The 20533-nt window shown below is 45.8% G+C and overlaps 1 protein-coding gene and 1 long non-coding RNA gene across 2 annotated transcripts in view; both read left to right on the forward strand.

Moving 5' to 3' along the window:
* The first annotated feature begins 112 nt into the window (after positions 1-112).
* On the forward strand, positions 113-2301 carry LOC113946151. Its single transcript, XR_003527334.1, has 2 exons — positions 113-1788; positions 2033-2301. It is a non-coding gene; the product is annotated as an uncharacterized LOC113946151 (long non-coding RNA).
* A 476-nt stretch (positions 2302-2777) lies between these two features.
* The window catches only part of MAML2 (mastermind like transcriptional coactivator 2), a 212251-nt gene continuing 194495 nt past the window's right edge, over positions 2778-20533 (forward strand). Inside the window, exon 1 of the mRNA XM_027641051.1 lies at positions 2778-3173. Within this exon, the coding sequence (XP_027496852.1) occupies positions 2778-3173 (396 nt within the window). The remainder of the gene's footprint in view (positions 3174-20533) is intronic.

Below are 20533 nucleotides of genomic sequence, written 5' to 3' on the forward strand. Positions count from 1 at the left end.
GCTGTCATGTAAAATACCCCTGTTTATTCTCCATGAGATTGGTGTGTTACTGTTGCACATGTGTTCTGTGACTGACCCTCCTAAGCAGAGCAAAACATTGAGCTGTAAAGAACAAATAAAAGCTTAAGTGAGGCCTGAAGCAAAGGTAACATTGTATACTATTTTACAAACATTAAAATTTCATTTTATTTTCCAGCTGTGCCAACCCATTGTTTTCAACAGATGCAAGTAACTGTTATGTATCAAATAATAACCCACTCTTCCTCAGTTGTTCAAGGTTAAACAAACAAACAAAAAAATGTCTTTTTCCTGTTAGCAATAATGCCTTCCGCTGAAGGTAGCACATCCCCAAGCCTGCTCCCCCAGACCTCATCCCTTGGCAAAGACTCAAAGCCTTTCCTGAGGCAAACATGGGTCTGAATGTACTGGGGTCTCTGGCTGGTGCTGGCCCTGGAAACCCACATGTTGCAGCAAACCTTCATGTTTGTTGCAACATGAAGGAGATGGGGGTCATGAAGGCAGGGGCTTTCATATTTCCCATATGTCCAATGCTGTGTATCTTTTATAGTTGGGGGGATTTTCCAGGAATGTGTCATTTCATCATTAGCTTTCAAAGTATTTATTTGCATGACCTTGGAAGGCAATAAAACCACCTGAGAGGGTTATCATCAACTCCTCATCCTTAGCTTAATGCTCTCGGTATGCTGTGATGAAATTGTGTGTTTTTCTGATTGGACCCATTGCAGAACTGCATGAGAAGATGCATCCATGTACTAAGGGCTGTACCTTAGTACGAAACGACCTTAGAGGATTTCCATCAGGGATGTCAGTCTGCATGCTTGGGGGGCCATTTTTATTCCCAGAGGTATTTGGGAATTTGGCTAATGCAGCCACGGTAGTACAACAGCATATTGCTTTAATAAAGGCAGCCAGCTCCCAGCTATTTCTGCATCCTCCTTCACAGCTCACCTACAGCAACACGCAGAACCTGACGGCTGCCAGTTGCAGCAAGGCCAGTTCCATGGGCCAGATCTCTCAGTCTAAAATTGCCCTGCTCTAAATAGAGGAGCCGGGCGAGAGAAGAACCAAGGCTGCGGCTTTCCCGGGGAGGAACCACAGTGCCGGCGCTACGTGACTTGCCCTGGACACCCAAGAAGCTCCTGTCAGCGCGCGGAGCTCCCACATCCCGAGCCTGACCTCGTGTCGTGCGCTCGTCCCGTGCGTGCGAGCGCCCTAGAAGGCACTGCTTGTTTTTCTACCGTCTATTCCAGAGAAATCCAGCTGGCAGAGGAGCGCAGCGCCGTGATTGATTTGAGAACTCCCTCGTACTCGCCTGAAGGTCTCGCCGCCGGGGGAAGAAGGGGAGCGCGGGAGGCTGCGCTTCTCGGCGGCCGCTCCGCTCCCCGCCCGGCTCGGCACTCAGGTATAGAGCGAAGAGGGGAGCGGGGATTTCCTCGGCTTCCTCCCATGCACATACCTCCCGGGGAGCAGCGGCGGCAGCCCGACTCCCCTCGGCGGCCGCTGGGAGGCTCCGTGCCTCGCCCCGGCCTCCCGGGCGCCGCGTCCCCGGCCGCGCTCTCCCTCCGCCGGTGACACCCGCCTCCCGCCCCCGCAGCGCCCCGCTCCGCTCCGCTCCGCGCCGCACCGAGGGGCCGCGGGCAGCGCCAGCACCGGCAGCGCCGACAGCCCACCGGCAACCACCCACCCGCCGGGCCGGGCATGGAATTTACAAAAACACAAAGGAAAAGTGGCCGCTGGACTGTTCTGGGGGCAAAATGCTGGAAGTTTGTAAGTGCAACTCTCCGTTTGTAATTACTGTCTGAAGAGGGGCTGGGTGGTTTTTTTTCCCCCCCTCTTCCCCTTTCCTCCCTCCCTCCCTCCTCCGTGCTTTTCTTGAAACTGTACTTGAAACTATTCAATATCTAGGAGTATAAGGGAAAGTACGCGAGAGGAGCTCTTTGCCTGGGTCCGTAGCTTTCTGCTTAACACTAAGGGGGAAAATGAACACTGAAAGCAATACGGATTTACCCAGTGGCTGGATTAAGCAAAGGCGAAACGTGGTCTGGAAGTCCACTGACTGACATTGTTCCGGACCGGGGAATCCGTCTCTCTGATTTTCAGAGGAACTACAGTTTAGCGGCAGCCAGCCGGACACAGTCACACGCCGGAGAGTGGCCAGGAACGAGCGGGCGAGAGAAACGAGAAAGCACAAAGACTAAACTAACCCGAGCCGCCTCCTCCTCCTCCTCCTTCCCCGGCTCTTTATTTGCACATTTACTAAAGACTTAAAAAAAAAAAAAAGAAAGACCCCCCCCCCCCCACCCCCAACAAACCCCCTCCACCAAACCTACGAGATTTTCGGTCCGCCGGGGGTTTCTCCGGACCGCCGAGCACGGCAATGCCTTAAATTTCCACTTCAAGGAATAACCCCCCCCCGCGCCCCCGAAATAAAATAAACCCAATAAACCTGCCAAGTCTCACTCATTCCCGAGGGAGAGCTCCTCCGTCCAGGGATTCATTTTGGAGGCAGCGGCTCGCTTTATTTGATTTTTTTTTTCGCCCCTCTTCCCCCCAACCCCCCCCGGGGCCGTCCCCGCCCGGGGGCCGGGCGGGGGTGGGCTGGGGGCGCGGGGCTGACCGCCCTCCGCCCCGCCGCCAGCCCCCGGGCTCGGGCTCCCGCCGCTGCCCCCGCCCCCCCCCCCCCCCCCCCCCCCCCGCCCTCCTCCATGCGGCAGTGAGGACCGACCCATCCGGAGGGCCAGGACCGGCAGCCAGCGATGGGCGACACGGCTCCCCCCCAGGCCGCGGGGCTGGGGGCCGGGCTGCTGGGGGGGGGCCCGGCGGCGCCCCGGGTGCACAGCGCCATCGTGGAGCGGCTGCGGGCCCGCATCGCCGTCTGCCGCCAGCACCACCTCAGCTGCGAGGGGCGCTACGAGCGGGGCCGCGCCGAGAGCTCCGACCGCGAGCGGGAGAGCACCTTGCAGCTCCTGCACCTCGTGCAGCAGGGGCAGGGCGCCCGCAAGGCCGGCAAGCACCCCAAGGCGGCCGCCGCCGCCGCCCCCGCCGCCGCCGCCGGCGCGGCGCCCCCGGACTACCACCAGCACCTCCTCGGCAACGGCGGCATCAACGGGGAGCAGCCGGCGGGGGAGCAGCGCGCCTCGGCGCTCCTGGCGGTGAGTCACAGCGCCCGCTGCCGGCGGGGAGGCGCCGCGCCGGGGACCCCCGTTCGCTCGCTCGCTCGCTCCCTCGGGGCGCCTGCCCTGCCCGCACCGTCCCGCGGTGCGGGGCCAGCGCCGCGCAGCGGCACCGTGTCCGTGGGCAGCCCAGCTCGGCCCGCCGCGCCTCGGGCACCCTGGGGTGGTCCCTGCCAGGCGCTGGACCCCCGCCACGGCATCGAGGGTGCGAGGAGCGGTGGGCAGGTCTGCCCGGCGCCGAGCGGGGGGCGAGTGTGCGCCTCGAAGGGATTTTGAGACTGCTTGGGGTGTTTTCTGTTTGATTGTTTTTTGTTTGTTTTTTAAATCGTGTTGTGGTCCTAAAATCACGCGTCGCGCGCCTCTGCCATCGCCCTGCCAAGGCGGTGACAGCTGCGTCCCTGAGGAGGGCACCGGCGGCCGGCGCTGTCAGCGTGTCCCCGAGCAGGGGTGAAAAGTAGCGCTAAAGTATCGGCCGTGTTCAGAGTTGCCCCCCCTGCCCCCTTTCATCCCGTTCGTCAGAGGTTCAGGCACCTATTTTCACTCAGTTTGCGGCCGTGCCCCTCGAACTCGGGCGGTGGCTCCGCCCGAGGCAGTGGTCAGTGCCGAGAGCCCTGCGGGTCAGCTCCGAATGCCGAGCTCACCAGCGATGCTCGAGTTGTTATTGTCACCCAGTGTGTTTCGCGGAGCAGAGTTACGAGAGTTTTCCAGGCACTGCCGCTTTGTAAATGATACGTTGACCTTTTTCAACTGGAAATTGCTCCGAACATGTCAAGGAGGCGAAGCCGTGTCTCCTGTTACTTATTACGAGCAGTCAGTGCCCCATGCTTTCGAAGGCGTATGCTGCGCTGCGCTGCGCTGCCTCCCAACTCTAATTCTCGGCACACATGCGAAACATTGAGAGGAGTGACTGCGTCCTGATAGGCCCGTGGCTCCTATTCGAACAGCTGAAAATAGATCGCTCCCTCTGCTCCAGACATCAAACTTATCTTTCTTAGTGCCTGACGTATGCTAAGACGGTACCTTTGTGGTCGTTTCTCCCTTCTTACCCAGGAGTTCGCTGCGGTGCGTGGATCGACCTTTGGGGGTGCGTTACTCAGCATCATTGGTGAGGGTGATGATGTAAGCGTTAAATGCGATAACATTGTGTCCAAGGGGAGTTTAGGCGCTTCGACCTGACTCAGTGTTCAGATTAAATCTCCCACATTCCTCCTCACAATCAAGAAAGCCATTATCTTATTTTTCCAGTGTGTATTAATGTAATGCTTTGCACTTGCCTTATGGGAAAAAAACCCCAACTTTTGCCTAATAATGTATGTCCCAGAAAAATTAACTTTCTGAAATCAGGGGACAGGCCTATGTGGGGTGTTTTTTGTTGTTTTGTTTTCAGATTTTTTTACTAGTTGTTACTATTATTATGAAATAGCTGGAGACAGCTGTTTGAAAATGCTAAATGAAATGACTCCAAAGAAAATATTGAAAGATTTTCATGTTCTAAGTGCAGAGAGGTTGTCCTTGTTTCTGAAATACCGCTAATGAACGTTAACCTGCTCCTTGCTGGAGATGCTGTGCACAGCCCTTGCTCCACCTTGCGTGTTGCATTACGTCCCAGAAAACTCCGCACATACGTGTCCTGGACAAGCGAAAGGTCTGACCAAGACCCCATCGTTTTTGCATGCTAGCGGTCAGTAATCCTGCTGACAAAATATGTGACTTCAGTGAGCATGATGTTTGGGGCCCTGAACCATGTTCCGACACTGAAGAAATGCTGGCTCATGAAGCAGCATCGCTGATCCTCCCACTCTATGCTTGACACAGGCATTCCTCATTTGCTGCTCTGGTAGGACTGCCTAATTAAGAAACCGAGAAAGGCATCAGTTCAAAGTCACGTCTTTGTGTCATGGAGATACACATTCCCCTTACCAAGAGCTTCTTAGAACATTGTTGCAAATGTTAAAAAGGAAAAGCAAAGCACGCGTCTAAGTGGAATGAATTCAAGTGGCTGAGGGTCATATATCAGGTAGTACAGCATTGTACTCCTCTTCTCGAAAGCTCGGAGGGAAGGGATGGACCAAGAAATAATAGGGTCTTGCCTTTCCTCCAGCCACAGCTGGAAAATGAATTTGCTCTGCCAGTTATTCCAATGGTACTTCAAGAGGAAGGACAAGGCAGACTAAGCCTGCTGTCCTGTGCATTATAAATGGGTGGCAAGAGAACAATCTCTAAGCAGAATTCATCCTCTGTGGGGTGTTTCCCAAGAGGAAATCCAGTGGAAGCTTATATGCATTATTCCTCTAATTCCAGATTTTTTCCTTGGAGCACATCTGAGGTGCGCAGGGTCCCGGAACAAGGGGCAGTTCTGAGCTTCAGTTGTAGTAGGTATAGCTCTGGCACGAGGAAGCGTAAGACAGGAGCACTGGTGTGAGTTCTCACAATGAACATGTGAGACCGGATACCTTTCTGACTCCAAGGTGAATGTAAAGTTCCATCCGCCTTGCTGTAAGTCCACCACTTAAAAACCCCCACACTTCCACACAGATAAGTGCAAAGGCAGTTATAACTCTCGTTGGGGACTTCTGGCTATCAGGACAATCTTTGCAAAACCCAGGGTTGTTTCTTTTGCTTTGCAGGTTCCACTGCTCTTGTTATGTGTGTGCCTGCCATTTTTAGGGGCATTGGATGGGTCATTTATACAGTTGGACTCAAGAATAAATATTTGACACTCAGTAACTTTTGAAGCAATGTAAACTTGAACACATCAAAGAGCTTAAAGTGATTATCTGACATTGTTGATACTATTATTTGATAATTATCTTTTCCCAATGGAGAGTTTAAAACTGGCAGAAGAGAGTTTTTAGCAGGGCTTGGTTTGGGCTTAATTTGACAGTGTTACTTTGATTTTTGAGAAAGTATCTTTGGCAGCAGCATTTTCTAATTGGAGAATGGGGATCTGATTTTTTAGTTAGACCAGTGGATGTGAGTGTGTGTGAAGGAAAAATTTATTGTTCAGGACATGGCTAAGGAAGCTTTTGTACTTTCTGCCTCCCTGCATTTTCCAAGAGCTGACATTTGTTTATTTACATGGTGGTGTTACTTTTCATGGTGCAGAGTGGAACAGATAAAATATTCTATCTTTCTTTTATACATACATCTATATGTATGTATATGCCCTCCAGCACTTAGCTGTTTATACTATTTATGTTACATATAAACAGTTAGCTCTGGAGGGCATTCCTCGGTGCCTTAAGCACTGAACTGGTAATACGAAAGTTCTCGCACTGCAGTTTCAAGTCTCCGTCAGCCAATTCATTCCATCGTTCTTCTGACTTAGGCTGAGCCCTGCTTATTTTGCTCTGCGCAAGCCGGGAACTCTGTCTCATGGGCATTGCTGTGTTATTCAGGTCAGGTTATTTCATCGCAGCCATCACGCCGATGGCTGTGAGTGTGGTAAGGCATGTTTGTCATCAGTCACAGGTGACTTGTTCTACTTTCACCCATCTCAAAGTTGTGCTGAATTTATCATTATAACAATTAATTTAAAATAATAATGAAATATATTAATATTTTCTCTACTTGGAAAAGTGACGGTGAAAGTGGTCTGCTCCTCAGATGTAGTCTGCAAGCAGGTGAAAAAAAGAAAAGGGAAAACAATCTTATAAGGGGGTTGTATCCAAGGAAGAGGGGAATGTGTTAATTGCTCCTGCTCCCCTAAATTCTTATCAACAGCTGTACAAATCTAGAAGAGTCAAGGGGTTTGTTCCAGTTCCCTGAGGACCTCAGTGAAAAACAGGGCAGCCTGACTGGTACCAAGAGCCAAGGTTGACTTGTAAAACCTCAATTTAGGCAGTTATTTTATGCAGAGATCCTGAATTAATTTCCTTAGGACTTTTTTTTTTTATGATCCACACTGTGCTTGCTGAGGTTTGGCCTCATGTGCTAGCATTAAAGATCCCCGAGTATTTTAAAAGGAACGATTGTGCTCTAGTATCTTTGCCCAAGTTTACACTTAAGCCCTCTCCCAAGCTCTTTGCTTTGTTTGCTAGTTGGCTTCCAGGGTACCCTGCAGAAATACTTTCATTTTCTCGTTGTGGATGTATGTAACTTTTGGAAGTCATCTGAAGCAAGCAGTATAAAGTGACCAGTTGTGGGGTGAAGCGACGTTACAGTATGGTGAGTACAGGTGGATTAAAGCACAAACCATCCTGCAAAGCTAGAGTGGGATCTTGTGCCTGACAAAGTTTAGTGCCAAAGCAATGAAATGTTCTGTTTGTGAGGTGAAGGACCACTGTCTGCTACTTGGGCCTCTGCAGCAGTGAAGCTGTGTTCTAATAAAGCCAATTTATGTAGCCAAGTCAGGCAAAATGAATGTCACATTGTGGGTAGAAAACTTTGATCTCCTGTCATGGGCCCTCTGGCCTGCTGGGAGCAATTTGGTTAGGATGGACATGAGCACTGTTTAAAATCTTTGTTCCCGTCAGCCACGAGAATGTTTTCCAAACCAGAATCAAGAAGACTCCCTGGAAGCTGCATAAAAGCTATATTTAATGAAAAGTTCAGAAAGTGAGTTTGTTAAATTTACACTAGTGTGGGAGCCTCTTCAGGCTTAGCACTCCCACCAAATCACTTGCCCCATTTAAAGCTTCTTAAGCTTTGAATGCATCTAATGAAAATCTCCTCCATTCTGAAACTGTTTCACAGACTGTTTTCACCACCAAACTTGCTGTAGGTAGTGAGCATAGGAACAGTGTCTCTGCCTGGACTTGACATGCTCTCCAAGGCCAACTTGTGCACTTAACTTTCCTGGCTATTACTGCATGTTCTCTGATAGAGTTCTTGCATCCCCTGCAGTACTCAAATTGAGTCCCTCGTCTGTAGCACCACAACAAAGGGAAGTGATATACTGCTTCTGTTTGTTCTGTGCTGAGAAGTATGACTCCAGCAAAAATGTTAGCTGCTCTGTGGGAAAATCTGAACCTTAGAAAGGCATGTCTCAGAGAAGCTGTTTTGCAGAAACTTTGACTTGCATCACTCTTAGTACTTCTCCCCTTTCAAAGAACACTGCTTGCAGAAGGTGTATGTGAGGTTCAGTTAACTTGCAGCAACCAAAAAAACCCCCGCAGCTAGTTTAGTCAGCAAGTTAAGAAAGGCCATAGCATACCTCCATTCTTCTTCCTAACTGCTGTCAACAATCCCTTCTACCAAGATACTGTCTTCACAGGCTTGTAGTCTGCCTTTCTTATTAAGTCTGTTGGCTTATGAAACTGAAACTTAACCATGTCTCATTAGTGGAAAAGAAGTGTTTGACAACTTTGGGAAGGGTAGTATCTCCACTGCTCCATTCATATTGCCCTTCCTATGCTGGCAAGCTGCTTCAGATAACAAAGCATTGACATAGAGGTGTCAGCTCTGCCAGAAAGTGTCTCTGTGACCTTGCACATGTCCCCTGCTGTGCCACTATTTTCCTTCTATGTTTAAGCTCTTCAGGTGGCACTGTCTCACTAGCACATGGGACCTTGGTTTCTGCAGAAGGCTCAATTCTACATGATAATGATCTGATACCATCACATCTATGGAGTTCAGGGAGGTGATTAAAGCAACCACTATACAACACTTTAGAGGGCACACAATCAGCTCATGGTGCCTAGAAGAGCTTTAGGCACCTGGCTGCTCTGAAGAGAAGAGGAACAAGGTCTTTGGTCTTTGACCTCTCTCCAGTGTCCACATGTCAGCATTACCTTGGATGTCTTCCCAGTGGTGGTACTCTCAGCAGCAGTAGGATGAGGCTGATGGGATTCATGACAGGTCTGTGTTTGCCGTGAATCTTAATTCATGTCTGTAAACCTGAAAAGGGTCTTACCCATATCATGCTGCTCCAGTTTGGAACAGCTTTGAGCAGTGAAAAAAAGCAGTGGTTTTGGCTGCAGAAGAGGAGTTGGTGCTGAATGAGATTTGGATCACATTTTCAACTTAACAGTATTAAGAGAGAGATTTTTTTCTGGTTTTTTTTCTTTTTTTTTTCTTTTAAATAAAAGCATAAACTATTTATGTCCCAGATTTCCATTGGAAAGCTTCCCATAGACACTTGAGAGCCAACTTGTGAATTTGTTATACCTTGTCAGGTTCTTACAAAGTATTATTAGATTCAGTTAATCAGTCCATAATTGTACTGAAGTGCCAACACTAATACCTAAAACAAAATACCTGCAACCCTCAAACAAAAGTTTTTAGGTGAGTATGCTGTAAACTAAAAAGTCAGTGTTTCTACTCTGACTCTAGGATCTATTCAACAGATTACTCCTATTATTTCACTTCCATAAACCTTGGTTTCCTTTATGAAAGATACTATTTATCATCTTTGTAAAGTGCATTGAGATCTGAGGGTAAGTTTTATGGCTGCTCAGAAGCCAAATTCATTATTGATGGAGCCTAAGACAGGAGTTTTGAATGTTTGCTTTGGCAAAGCCTTTGAGGTGCATTCAAATCACGTTTTCAGCCTTTGACCCACAGATATAAGTACTGGAAATACAAACCTGAATGAGTCTTTCTTGCTTTACTTGCTTCTGATCCTGCATCAGTTTGTACTCAAATTAGTCTCCCAATTAAGTTGTCTGTGTCCAAGTTTCATCTACTTGATGCTGGAGCAAAGTGGGACTGGAACTGAGATCATATGCACTATTGATCAGCTCTCTGTGAGGCTGCACGTGCACCCCAGTGCTAGCAGGTGGGAGCTACCTTGTTCTGCGTGTGTTGCCTCCCATCTGGTAGTAATGAAGGATAGTTCACATTTACAGATCAGGGTGGGAGAAACAAAATATTTCTTAATTGAATAATTTACACAAAATTCCAACATGCTTACTGAAAAAATATAATTTATTTTAGTTTTAATTCAAAAATACCTCATGCCTGTGGTTTCACATACAGGTTTTGGCATTTCCCTGAAGAAATTCCTTTTGTTCAGAAATGGCTCCTGTAGCTATTTTTATCTGTGTCACTCAGTTATAATTCTGATGCTTTTGCAAACACAGCTGAATCAAGGTGCAGAGAAATTAGTACCAATTTGGAATTGATATGAACGTGCTTCTGACAAGTGAGGATGCAGATCTGGCAAACACACTTACATGCTGCCTGAGCCTGAAGCTGGCTGAAAGACCCGATAAGATCCTGGACTAGCAGATGAAAGACCAAGAAGGTTCATCATAGCTATTCTGTTTTGAAACAAAACATGCTATTGTGCAAGAGCCATCCCTGTGGTACCCTGGCTTTATTACAGAGCTCTGCAGCCACCTCCCTAGAGTAGATTTTAGACAAACATCCAGTGAGAATTGTGCCCTTCCCTATATAGTTTAGGGCCTCAAGAGACAAGATAGACAAAGAATGGAAGGAGGAACAGAAGCACAGAAAGGTCAAGTGTCATGCCCAAGGTCAAACAGCAGGTCAGTGGCAGAGCTGGGAATGGAGTCCAGATTTCCTGACTCCTAGTCCAGCACTCCATTAATCATCTCTTTGCTTTGTGTTCTGTGGCCTGTTACTGTCCATAGGAAATGTGAGGATGACTTTCCAACAGCTTCAGAGTTACTTTTTAGTTTTGGAAACTATTGATCATCAGCACATTATTGAGATCAAGAAGTTATGTACTGGACTCTTGTACATGTACATGCACTAGAGAATTCAGAACTAAGTGCTCTAGGTATTGATTTCCTTGCATGACACTGAAAAGCCATATTTCATAATCCCAAATGTTTCTTCTAAGTCAGATTTTTAAAGTCTTTTTCCCCCTTACATTGTGTACAAAGCGGTTTGTTTTTACAGCATTACTTATCACAGTTGAACGCCTATATTGGTGCTTGCCCTATAAATTATTTCTTCCTTGAAAATGAGTTACAACAGGTATTTAGTTCAGGGCTTTTCTTCTCCATGGAATTTGCCAATGAAACAGTCAGAAAACCAGATAGTTAATAGTCCTGAGACAGTGGTGATTCTTATTTATTTTCATTCCTCACTGTACGATGTATTCAGTTTTGAAGTCTTTCAGTGGATTATCTTGATCACAAAGTTAATTATACCTGTGAGATTTTTTTTTTTCTTCCCAAAAATTTTGACTTGAGGCAAAACTCTGGCTACTGTAGTAATGACTTATTGAGAGTCTCTCGTAAACAATAGTAAAATCATTTTCTTATAGTCATGGCAACAGTGTTTAAGCAATGAGCTTACTGAACATAATGTGCACTGTCTCCACTGAGTAGCTATTGCAAGATTGAAGTGTATGCTGCTCATTTTTGGAGGACTCGGGGACATAAATTATTCAGCAAAACAACACTGCTTTAGAAAGCGTCTTTGAAATTGTTGCATTTTGTACTAGCCAAAGAAGGATTGTTATTTGTGCTAATGGGGCTATGTTTAATTACTGCACAACAGTGTAGTCTTTGGACTAGGTGTGCTCCCACTGAATATAACGGTGTCTGTCTCAAACCATTCGAGGACTGTGCTACCTGTCGGCAGGGTCATGCTTCCCCTAGTAATGTTTGCTGCCATGGAGGGCAGAATGGCTCAGGAGGATGCATCCTGCACATATCCATGGTGTGAGAGGTGGTAACTAGGTGCAGAAGGAAGAATTTGGTTTAACGAACAGAGAGCTTACTCCAGAAGGGCTGTTCCCTTCCTTGGCCCAGAGGGTCACCTGAATTCCTGTTCAGTGGGTTGGGGAGGCATCTTGGAGAGTGGGTGACTTCACAGGAAGCTTCAGAGTTGAACCCCAAGAGAAGGACCTGTCTCTGATTTTTCTGTTTATTTTGTTTTTACATCTCTCTCATTCAAATAACTAGACCTGGAGGAAAGACCTTGTTGGCAACAGTTGTTGTTCTGGGATGAGTCATTACACCAGATTTTAGAAATGCCACCCCAGTGACAGTTGGCAAAAATGCTGCTTGGGCTGTTCAGTTTACGTTTTTCACTTTGGAAAATCAGACCATTTATTTAGGGTTCTGTTGCTTTAGAAACCATCTCCCGACACTCCAACTTCCCTTCCCCTTCCCCTTCCCCTTCCCCTTCCTCTTCCCCTTCCCTTCCCCTTCCCCTTCCCTTCCCCTTCCCCTTCCCCTTCCCCTTCCTCCTTTTTCTCTCCTCTCCTCTTTTTTTCCTTTTTTTCCCCCTTTCCCTCACTGCTATGGCATCTCAACACACGAGTTTTTTAGTCTCGATTCTGATCTGATTTGCCCTTCCGGAAAACGCCTATGGGAAATTCTGTGGACGTGGCACTGTGGAACATCAGCCTAATGCAGGATCAAGCTTTTTATTTTTGGTCATTTTACTAGTTTATAGACTGTTATTTTGTTTTCCAAAGAAATGCATTCTCTCTGCTTCTCTGAAAGCTTTTGGTTCAACATCCTTCCAAGCTACATACACTTGGTCTTCAACATGCAGCTGCTTACCTCTATGGCCCAGTTCCCGGAAACAGTTATGCATGTGCTTAATTGTGCACACATGGGTAATCACACTGAAATCAAGATGTGTCGAATTAAGCAAGTCTAGAAATATTTGCAGGGTTTGGTCTTTGTTCAACAAACAGGCCTCAGCCTGGCTGAAGTCCACAATATGCTACAAAAAGAATCCAAATTCAGAAGTAAGTAGTTTATTAATTATCAGTTGACTTATTTCCTTAAACCAGTTAATTCTGTACTTTTAAAAACTACTTTCCATATATCCTGAAAATCCAATTGCCCTTCCTTTCACACTCATTTTTCCTCCTTACTGCTCATCTCTCAGCAGACCTGAGCTGCCAGCCACATGATTCCCTTTCATGATGATTTGAGTTCTGACGTTTCTTTTTTCCTACCAACTTTGTGTATTACCATAATGGTTCCTAGGACATATTTTGGCCAGCTTTTAGGGAGAGAGAGAGTGTCACAGTGTTTCAGACCTTCATTTCAAAGTGCAGTATTAAATATAATCCTTATAATTATAGCACTGCCACTTGGACCACTGTAGTTCAGGCTATGTCAATATGTCGTCAAAAGCTCTCTTTCCCAGGAGCTGGAACTCAGTCATGTTGATTGAATTGAAATTTGATGGCCAGCAGCTGCAAACACATTCTGGCCCCATCCCCCCACCTTCCTGCTTTTTTTTTTCCCTTTTACCACAAAATCCTCTTGCTTTCTGTCAAAGTCATCAGTTTAGAGAACAGAGGTAATGGCTGATTCAGTTATTCTGAGCCAACCTTTTGGGTAAGTCTAGACTGTCCTTCTAGGGGTGCCTGAGGCAACCTAAAGGTACAATTTACTGTCTGTGTGGATGGTGAATCAAAGAGCACAGCCCCAGGTTCAGCATGAAGGCCATCCTCAGACTAGGTGTGACCATGCTCCATGTAGGAGTTCTTAGGATGCCATAAGTGTCACTCTCAGCTAATAAGGAAGCTGTAGATGTGCTTGGGCTGGAGTCTTTGAGGCTCCTGTGTGAGCAGGGCTGGGAGCACCGCAGTTCTCTCCCCTCCCACCGTCTTGGTCAATCACCATACAGACCTTGCTATTCATCTAAACAAGGGCATCAGGATGAGGGTAATTCCCAGCAGCAGTTTATACTGCAAGTTTAACACACAACTTTTTTAGCCCTAGGGGACCGGGGGATAAAAAACGGCTTTGAACTGGGAGAAAAAATATTGGTATCCAGTAGTTGTATAGCCTGATCCTGTCATATTTGGTGTTTAGAAACCAAAACAAACCTCCAACATTCATAACATGAGATATCCAGGTTTTAAAAATTGCCACTTGCTAATACACAGTAACTACATTTCATAAAGCCCTTTAGTCTGTGTATTTACAGGTGGACCAGAATAGCTCTGCAGAAGTTAATCCAGTTCCTTGAGTAAACAGTATGTACTTCTAAAACTTTCAGTATAAACCAACCATATGTAAGGCCTTTGACATACATTTGTACCACACACAATATATCTGAGGGACCCTGCTAGAGTCAGGACGGCTAGTGAGATCAGTAACCCCCTTGCTAATGTACTGGATGTGTGTTCATTCTGTCGTGCCCATGAAGGATAACTGCCTTTCGATGACCAGTGTGCCATAAGGGCTATTTACTGCAATGGACTATCATGGTTCTTCCAGCCCTCTCCCAGGACATCCTGTCTGTGCTTGGGTCTCCCAGGCTGTCATCAAAGCACAGGCTCGTTGACACAGGTCAGAAGGACTCTTCACCACAACCTCGCGTTGTGACTTTTGGTCACAAAAGTCACACTCATCCCCTTACCCTGGTGAAGTCCTTCTCTGTCGTCCCCCTCCTCCACTTCCCAAAGCTATTAGCTATTCTTCCTCCTCCACATTCACCCCTCTCTCACCTGGGCTATTGCCCTCCCTTCTCTCCTTTCATGCTCCTGACACTGCTTCATAATGTTGTTTTTCTAGCTTGGAAAGGCCAGAGGGCCAGGCTAAAAGAGAGATGCCGAACACATGTTTTCCACATGTTCTCCTTGTGTTCCCTCGTTCTGCTCCTCTAGCTGTCTTTCTCGTTTTACTTCAACTGGAAATCTAATGACCACAAGTGTATTCTCTCCTCCTCTCATTAGTTTTATAAAGGATGAGCTTAAAGGTCCTGCATCATTGTCATAAGAAAGTTAGAGCAAAAACTTCTGTGAGCTGACAAGGCTCTTGTAGGTTCTTCAGCCTCTCGCCACAGGCCATGAGTGCTCACAGACTGGGCATGCAGTTCTGAATGCTCAGGCTCCAGTTCAGAAAAATACTTAAAAAATACATGTGATGTTAAACATATGATTATAAATACTTTCTGGGTTGAGTGCTGCTTCCTTAAGTGGACCCCATCTTGGAGAAGGCATCTTTATTGGTCTGATTCAGGAAATACTTAAAAGTATAGCAAAGTTTTGAGAATAGTAGTACTGTCTTGTATTTTTAATGACACTTAAGTAGGGCAGAGTGGTGTGGGAAAGGCAGAAAATGTGGAGGCTCTCCTGGTCACCCTTTACATTTTGACTCACGCTACAGAATCTTGAGTGTCTCTGAACTCCAAATAAATTTTGGTAGTGCTGCTGCTTGTATGCCTCTGTAATGTTCTATAATGTGTGTTGCATGCCCATGTGAGGATTATTTAAAGCAATTACAATTAAATGAAGAGCAGTTATGTCTTAGAAAAGAAATTTTCTTACAGAGTTAAAATTATTTCTATAACTGTGATTGATAGTGGGTTTGATCCTTGAACTCCTGGATTCCTCTCCTGCATCCCAATGATCAATCTTGGAACAGCTAGGAGTCCAAATCTTTTTTACTTATAACATCTGGGCATCTAATCTTCTCTTTACTTTAGTGAAACCAAGGGGAACTGGACATATAATTGTGTTTTTGAATCTCAGCCTAAAATCTCTAGAGACCTTTCGAAAATGTATCCCTATGAGATTTTACTTGAGTCAAGAATACAGACTGGAGCCATTGCTCACAAGAAAACACTGACATGTGACATCAGTGCATCAGTCAATGAGTCATCCATCAGTGCCAGAGGTCAAAGTATTCCTTGTATTTGCCTAAGAAGTAGTTACCTATTTATTTCTGAAATTATGCTTGTAGTGCTAACATGACATTTGGGTTTGCTGTACAGTGAAAACACTATTTTTAAATGTCTTGTATAAAGACAGGCCTTGTTGATTCTTGAACAGTTAGAAATACTAGAGAACAAATATAAAAGGCCCATTTCCTTCCTTCCAAGTATGTGTGATCTAGGAAAAATCCCGAACTGTGCTAGTAAGAGACAGTCCCGTCTCTTTTCTTGCCAGTGATTTAACTGTACTCCTTCAGAGAAGGATGAAATATTATCATTGCCATGTGATCTGCCACTGTTTCTGCTTTCCCTTTGTTTTGGCTTTTCTTTCTTTAGATATATTACTGAAAATATATCAGAAAAACTGAAGGCAATAATTTATTAAAAAGGGGTTTACCTGTGAAGGACTCTAGGCATACCACACACAGGGAGGTGGTGGGAAATCCAGTATTAATGCTGGAACTGTCTCTCAGGCTCAGAGGTGCCTGGTCTTTGCAGGGTGCTGGGATGTCTGGACTTCCCAGCACATGCAGGATGTAAGTAAGCAAGCATCGATCTTAATGTTGTGTTAGAGGCCAGTGCTAGGAGCTGAGGGCAGAGTCAGAGCTGAAAGGCAAAGCAGAAGAGTGAAATTTTGCTGTCAGTCCCTGAGTGTCTTTCTCTGTTCAATCCTATGACATGTAAGCAAAGGAAGCTTGAAAAAATTACCCTGGGACTAGGAAAGCAAATTGGTACAGAGCAGGATAGTCATCCTTTCAAGGAGTAGAAAAATTATTTTTGTCATTTTTCAAGGAAAAACCTTAGCGATCCAATTTGACCAACTCCACTGCAGCAGTGCAACAGGAGCCAAGTGGCCAGATCTCCTGTTTTATGAGCCCTATTACAAACTGTTCATATGTCTAAAACTTGTACCTTTCTGTGTCTTGATATGCTTTGTTTCCTCAGATCAGGATTCCTCCCTCAGCACTTAACCCTTCTTTAGCCGTCACCTTTTCTGCTTTACAAACCTTTCTATGTGTGCACTTCAAAGGTTGTGTGGGCACCAACTTAATGTGTTTTGTAGGGGAGTCCAGAGCCATTGCCTTTCATGGGAGCAAGGAGCTACCTGTTAGGAGTTGGCGGCTTCTGAAATGATCTGTAAGGGTACAAGATTACAGGAGCAAAGGACTTGAAAGCAAAACAAAGCTGCCTATAGCAAGAGATGTTTAAGTCCTGCATGAACAACTGTGCTGATTGGAGTCTCTTGTAACCCTCTTTTATCTAATCTAATCTAATCTAATCTAACACATCAGTATCTTTACTGCATTTATTACCTTGTTATCAAGGAATGACAGGAAGGAGATTGGGGCCTTGGTAAAAACATGAGGCAGTGAGGCATGAGATATTCTGTTGAGCAGAGGTTAAAAGAGCTGTACAAGCTCTTTTACTAGGCACTGAGCATTGCAGACAGCAGATCTTGTCCTTCCCCCATCCAACTGACTTTGCAGTGGTGAGGACCTGGTTGCAGAGATTTGGTGTGAGTGACTGAGATGCTATAGACCAGAAATGGATTGTTCAAAGGCTTCCTGTGACTTAGAGGGTTTCCACAGCAAAATTCAAATGCAAGGCAATAAATGTCAATAATACCTTTGATTATCACTCAGAAACATTATTAATGAGAGCACTTTTCTGAACAGGTCCTGCAGTTTCTGCACCCTCAGATTTCATTTGGTTTCCTTGATGAGAACAAGCTACAGTTACTGTCAGTGTTTATTTTCAATTAGTTTTACTTGTGGCACTCCCCAGTAGCCCCTGGTTAGGATGGTCTAGTTAAAATCAACTCTTCTCCTCACTGCCTCCCCCTTTCACTTATTTGCCTGCTCTTGCATCTCACTTCCAGCAATTCCTCTGACATAGCAGTTACTGAGGCAAAGAGCTGTCTAGTTATGCCCCAACAGAAACTCAGAATCACAGAATGGGTCAGGTTGGAAGGGACTGCAGTGGGTCATATGGTCCAACTCCCTGCTTAAGCAGGGCCATCCTAAAGTACATTGCACAGGATTTCATCCAGATGGTTCTGGAATGTCTCTAGCAATGGAGACTCCACAACCTCTCTGGGCAATCTGTTCCAGTGAGGAACTCAAGTGATAAGAAAAAAGCATCCTTCACGCAAGTGATTCCCAAACCAAGAAGGGCAGGGCACCACCCAGAGGTGCTTATGAGGGCCCATTAAGGCCCTCAGGCTCTTTCAAACAGGGGACTGTACTCCTAGGACACAGCATGAGAAATAGAGTGTGGCCTTACATGAACCAATGTGCAAAGCTTCCTGCCTCTTAGCCTGGTTAGGGATGTGCTAGTGCCAAGTCTTTCTGCAGTAACCAGGATGGGCTGCTTAGCAGGAGAGATAGTCAGTGCCTTCCCCACTCACAGGCAGAAGAAGGCCTCCTTATTAATGAAAACCCTCCTGAGAAGGAGAACACAAAATTAAGCTGGAGTGTTCGGTTCCTATTGGAACAGTTTCATCTTGCACTGGTGATGGTGCCCACTGTTGTGTCTAAAGCAGCAGTAAACAGCTGATGTGGTGGGGGGTGCAGACATGCAAACCAGAGCAAGTGGTATCTGGGGTTGTTGTGGCTAATGGCAAGGGACACCTTTGATAAGAATTGGGCAGGGCTGAACCATAATGTAGGATGATGGGATGAAGGGTTTCACATTTGTTTTCCCAGTGTGGGCTAAGTGATTCCTTTGCTTGCACAGGAACTCTAAGCAGATGGTTGAGACCTTTCATCCCATCCATCTGTGAAGGGAATGAGTACCTGATGTTGCAGAGTGAAAAGGTATGATCTGCTGACAGGGAATGGCTTTGCATGCAGAAAGGCAGATTGAGCATCTGGGTACAGAGCAGAAAATAAACATGTAAACCCTTAGCTAGGGCAGAACCCTACAGTTTTATACCCAATCTCATTACTTTCTTCTGATTAACACCAGTGAGAGAAAGAAGAGAATCTGTATGGATAGCAACAAGGCTGAAATTTCACCTCTGGTTAATAAGCCATTTGATCTTTGCTTTTGTGGTCTCTCTGGAATCCAATCTGACCTCCTTCATCTGAGGGATGGATAGGGCCCCCCCCTTGGGGCCCATATCCTGATGCGCTTCTGCAGCCATCACCAGTGGCACATAAGGGAGTGATAGCAGGAATGTCACATTCATCCATAGGGTCCCAGCCTATTGAAAGGAATCTTATCACAGCTGAGGCAGACTAATGCAAAGCTCTAGATTGCTTTTCTGGGTCTGTAGGTCTTGTAGGTTTTGAGATTGCTGTGGTAATGCATCACAGAGTCCCAGGAGGAAATGGTGTTGTTGTAAATCAGTAGGAGCCACTGGGGTTATGCTAGTGACCCTGTTCACAGAGAAGACAGTGGTCTTGTTGCCACTGAAGAAAAAAGGACTGGACCCAACCCTGAAGTGAAATGTTATGTTCTTAATATAAAATATTAATATTTTATATATATATATGTATATTTATATATATATTGGCCATGATGATAATATAAAATAATTTTCATAGAAGAACTCAGTTTGGATTGACTGGCTTTGTTCAGGTCATCAGTACATAATCATAGGGTAACCTCTTTTTTTGTGTCCTTGTTCATGTTAACACACAGAGGCTTGCAAGCTAACCACTGTTTTCACCACTACCAAATTCTAGAGGTCAGGGACCTCTAGAATTAAATTTACGAGCTATCATAGTGTGGGCTGAAGAACCAGCACTTTTAGAGTAATAGCTGAAAGACACATTTCCTCTGTGGATGAGCCACAGAAGCGGATGCATATCACACTGACCAGTGGGTTATATTTTGGCACCTATACTGGGCACATGTAACCCAGTGGCCAGGGTGAAGCAATCTTAAAATGGCATCGAACATACCATCAGTAAGACCTCATCACACTGTGTGCATCCTATAAAGTACTTCTCTTGCCACTGAGAGTTAAACTCAGTGTTAGTTAGGGTATCCAGCTTTGTATCAGTTGCAGCAAATCCTGCCTGAGCCATGTGTATGTCTATCATGTAGAAAACTCACCCTCTCACTTAAGTTATCCACACCAAAATGTCTCTAACATATGTTTGAACAAACTAATCTGGTTGAGGACATGGTTTAGAGCAGTTCCACATTAACTTGGGCTGAAACCCATGTAACTGAAGTGCTCTTAGTGCACCAGAATCCTTCCTGCGGTTCTTGTTTGCACAATTCAAAGGATGGATAAATTCTCCCACAGGTTATACCGGAACAAGGCAAACTGCAGAGCCTTTGCACAAGGGACTGTGGCCCCACAGTGCCTCAGTCACATGTGTGTCAGTGAAGAAAGACAAACGGTGGTAGGATTTTGCAATGCAGACTGACACCCTCCGGTCACTGGTCCAGTAGCAGAGGTTCACACCTTCACACGGGTTTACTTCAAGGCCAGGCACACTGAAAGCACACGGCTACCTCAGCCTACATTTAAGCTTGAATACTTGGAGTATTATTTACATTTTGAACTTTTTCCAGAGAAATAATTTTTTCAAATGTTATAAAAATAGCTAAATAGATTTGTAAAGCCTGAAGGACATTCTTTTGCATCAGGTTTTGTATTGGAAATGGCTGTTTTGGGGCCAATTTACCTTAAAAATTACTTTGTCCACAAGGAGGTAGTTGGCCTATGGCATTTCCAGCCTACAAAGCTTTTTTTACATTAACAAGAGCCTTAAAACTAAACAAGCAAAATCTTAGTCCAAAGAAATTGTAATAATGGCTTATGCCAGGAAAACTATATC

This window comes from Corapipo altera, unplaced genomic scaffold (assembly GCF_003945725.1).
Source record: "Corapipo altera isolate COAL_440 unplaced genomic scaffold, ASM394572v1 0, whole genome shotgun sequence".
Taxonomy (NCBI): Eukaryota; Metazoa; Chordata; class Aves; order Passeriformes; family Pipridae; genus Corapipo; species Corapipo altera.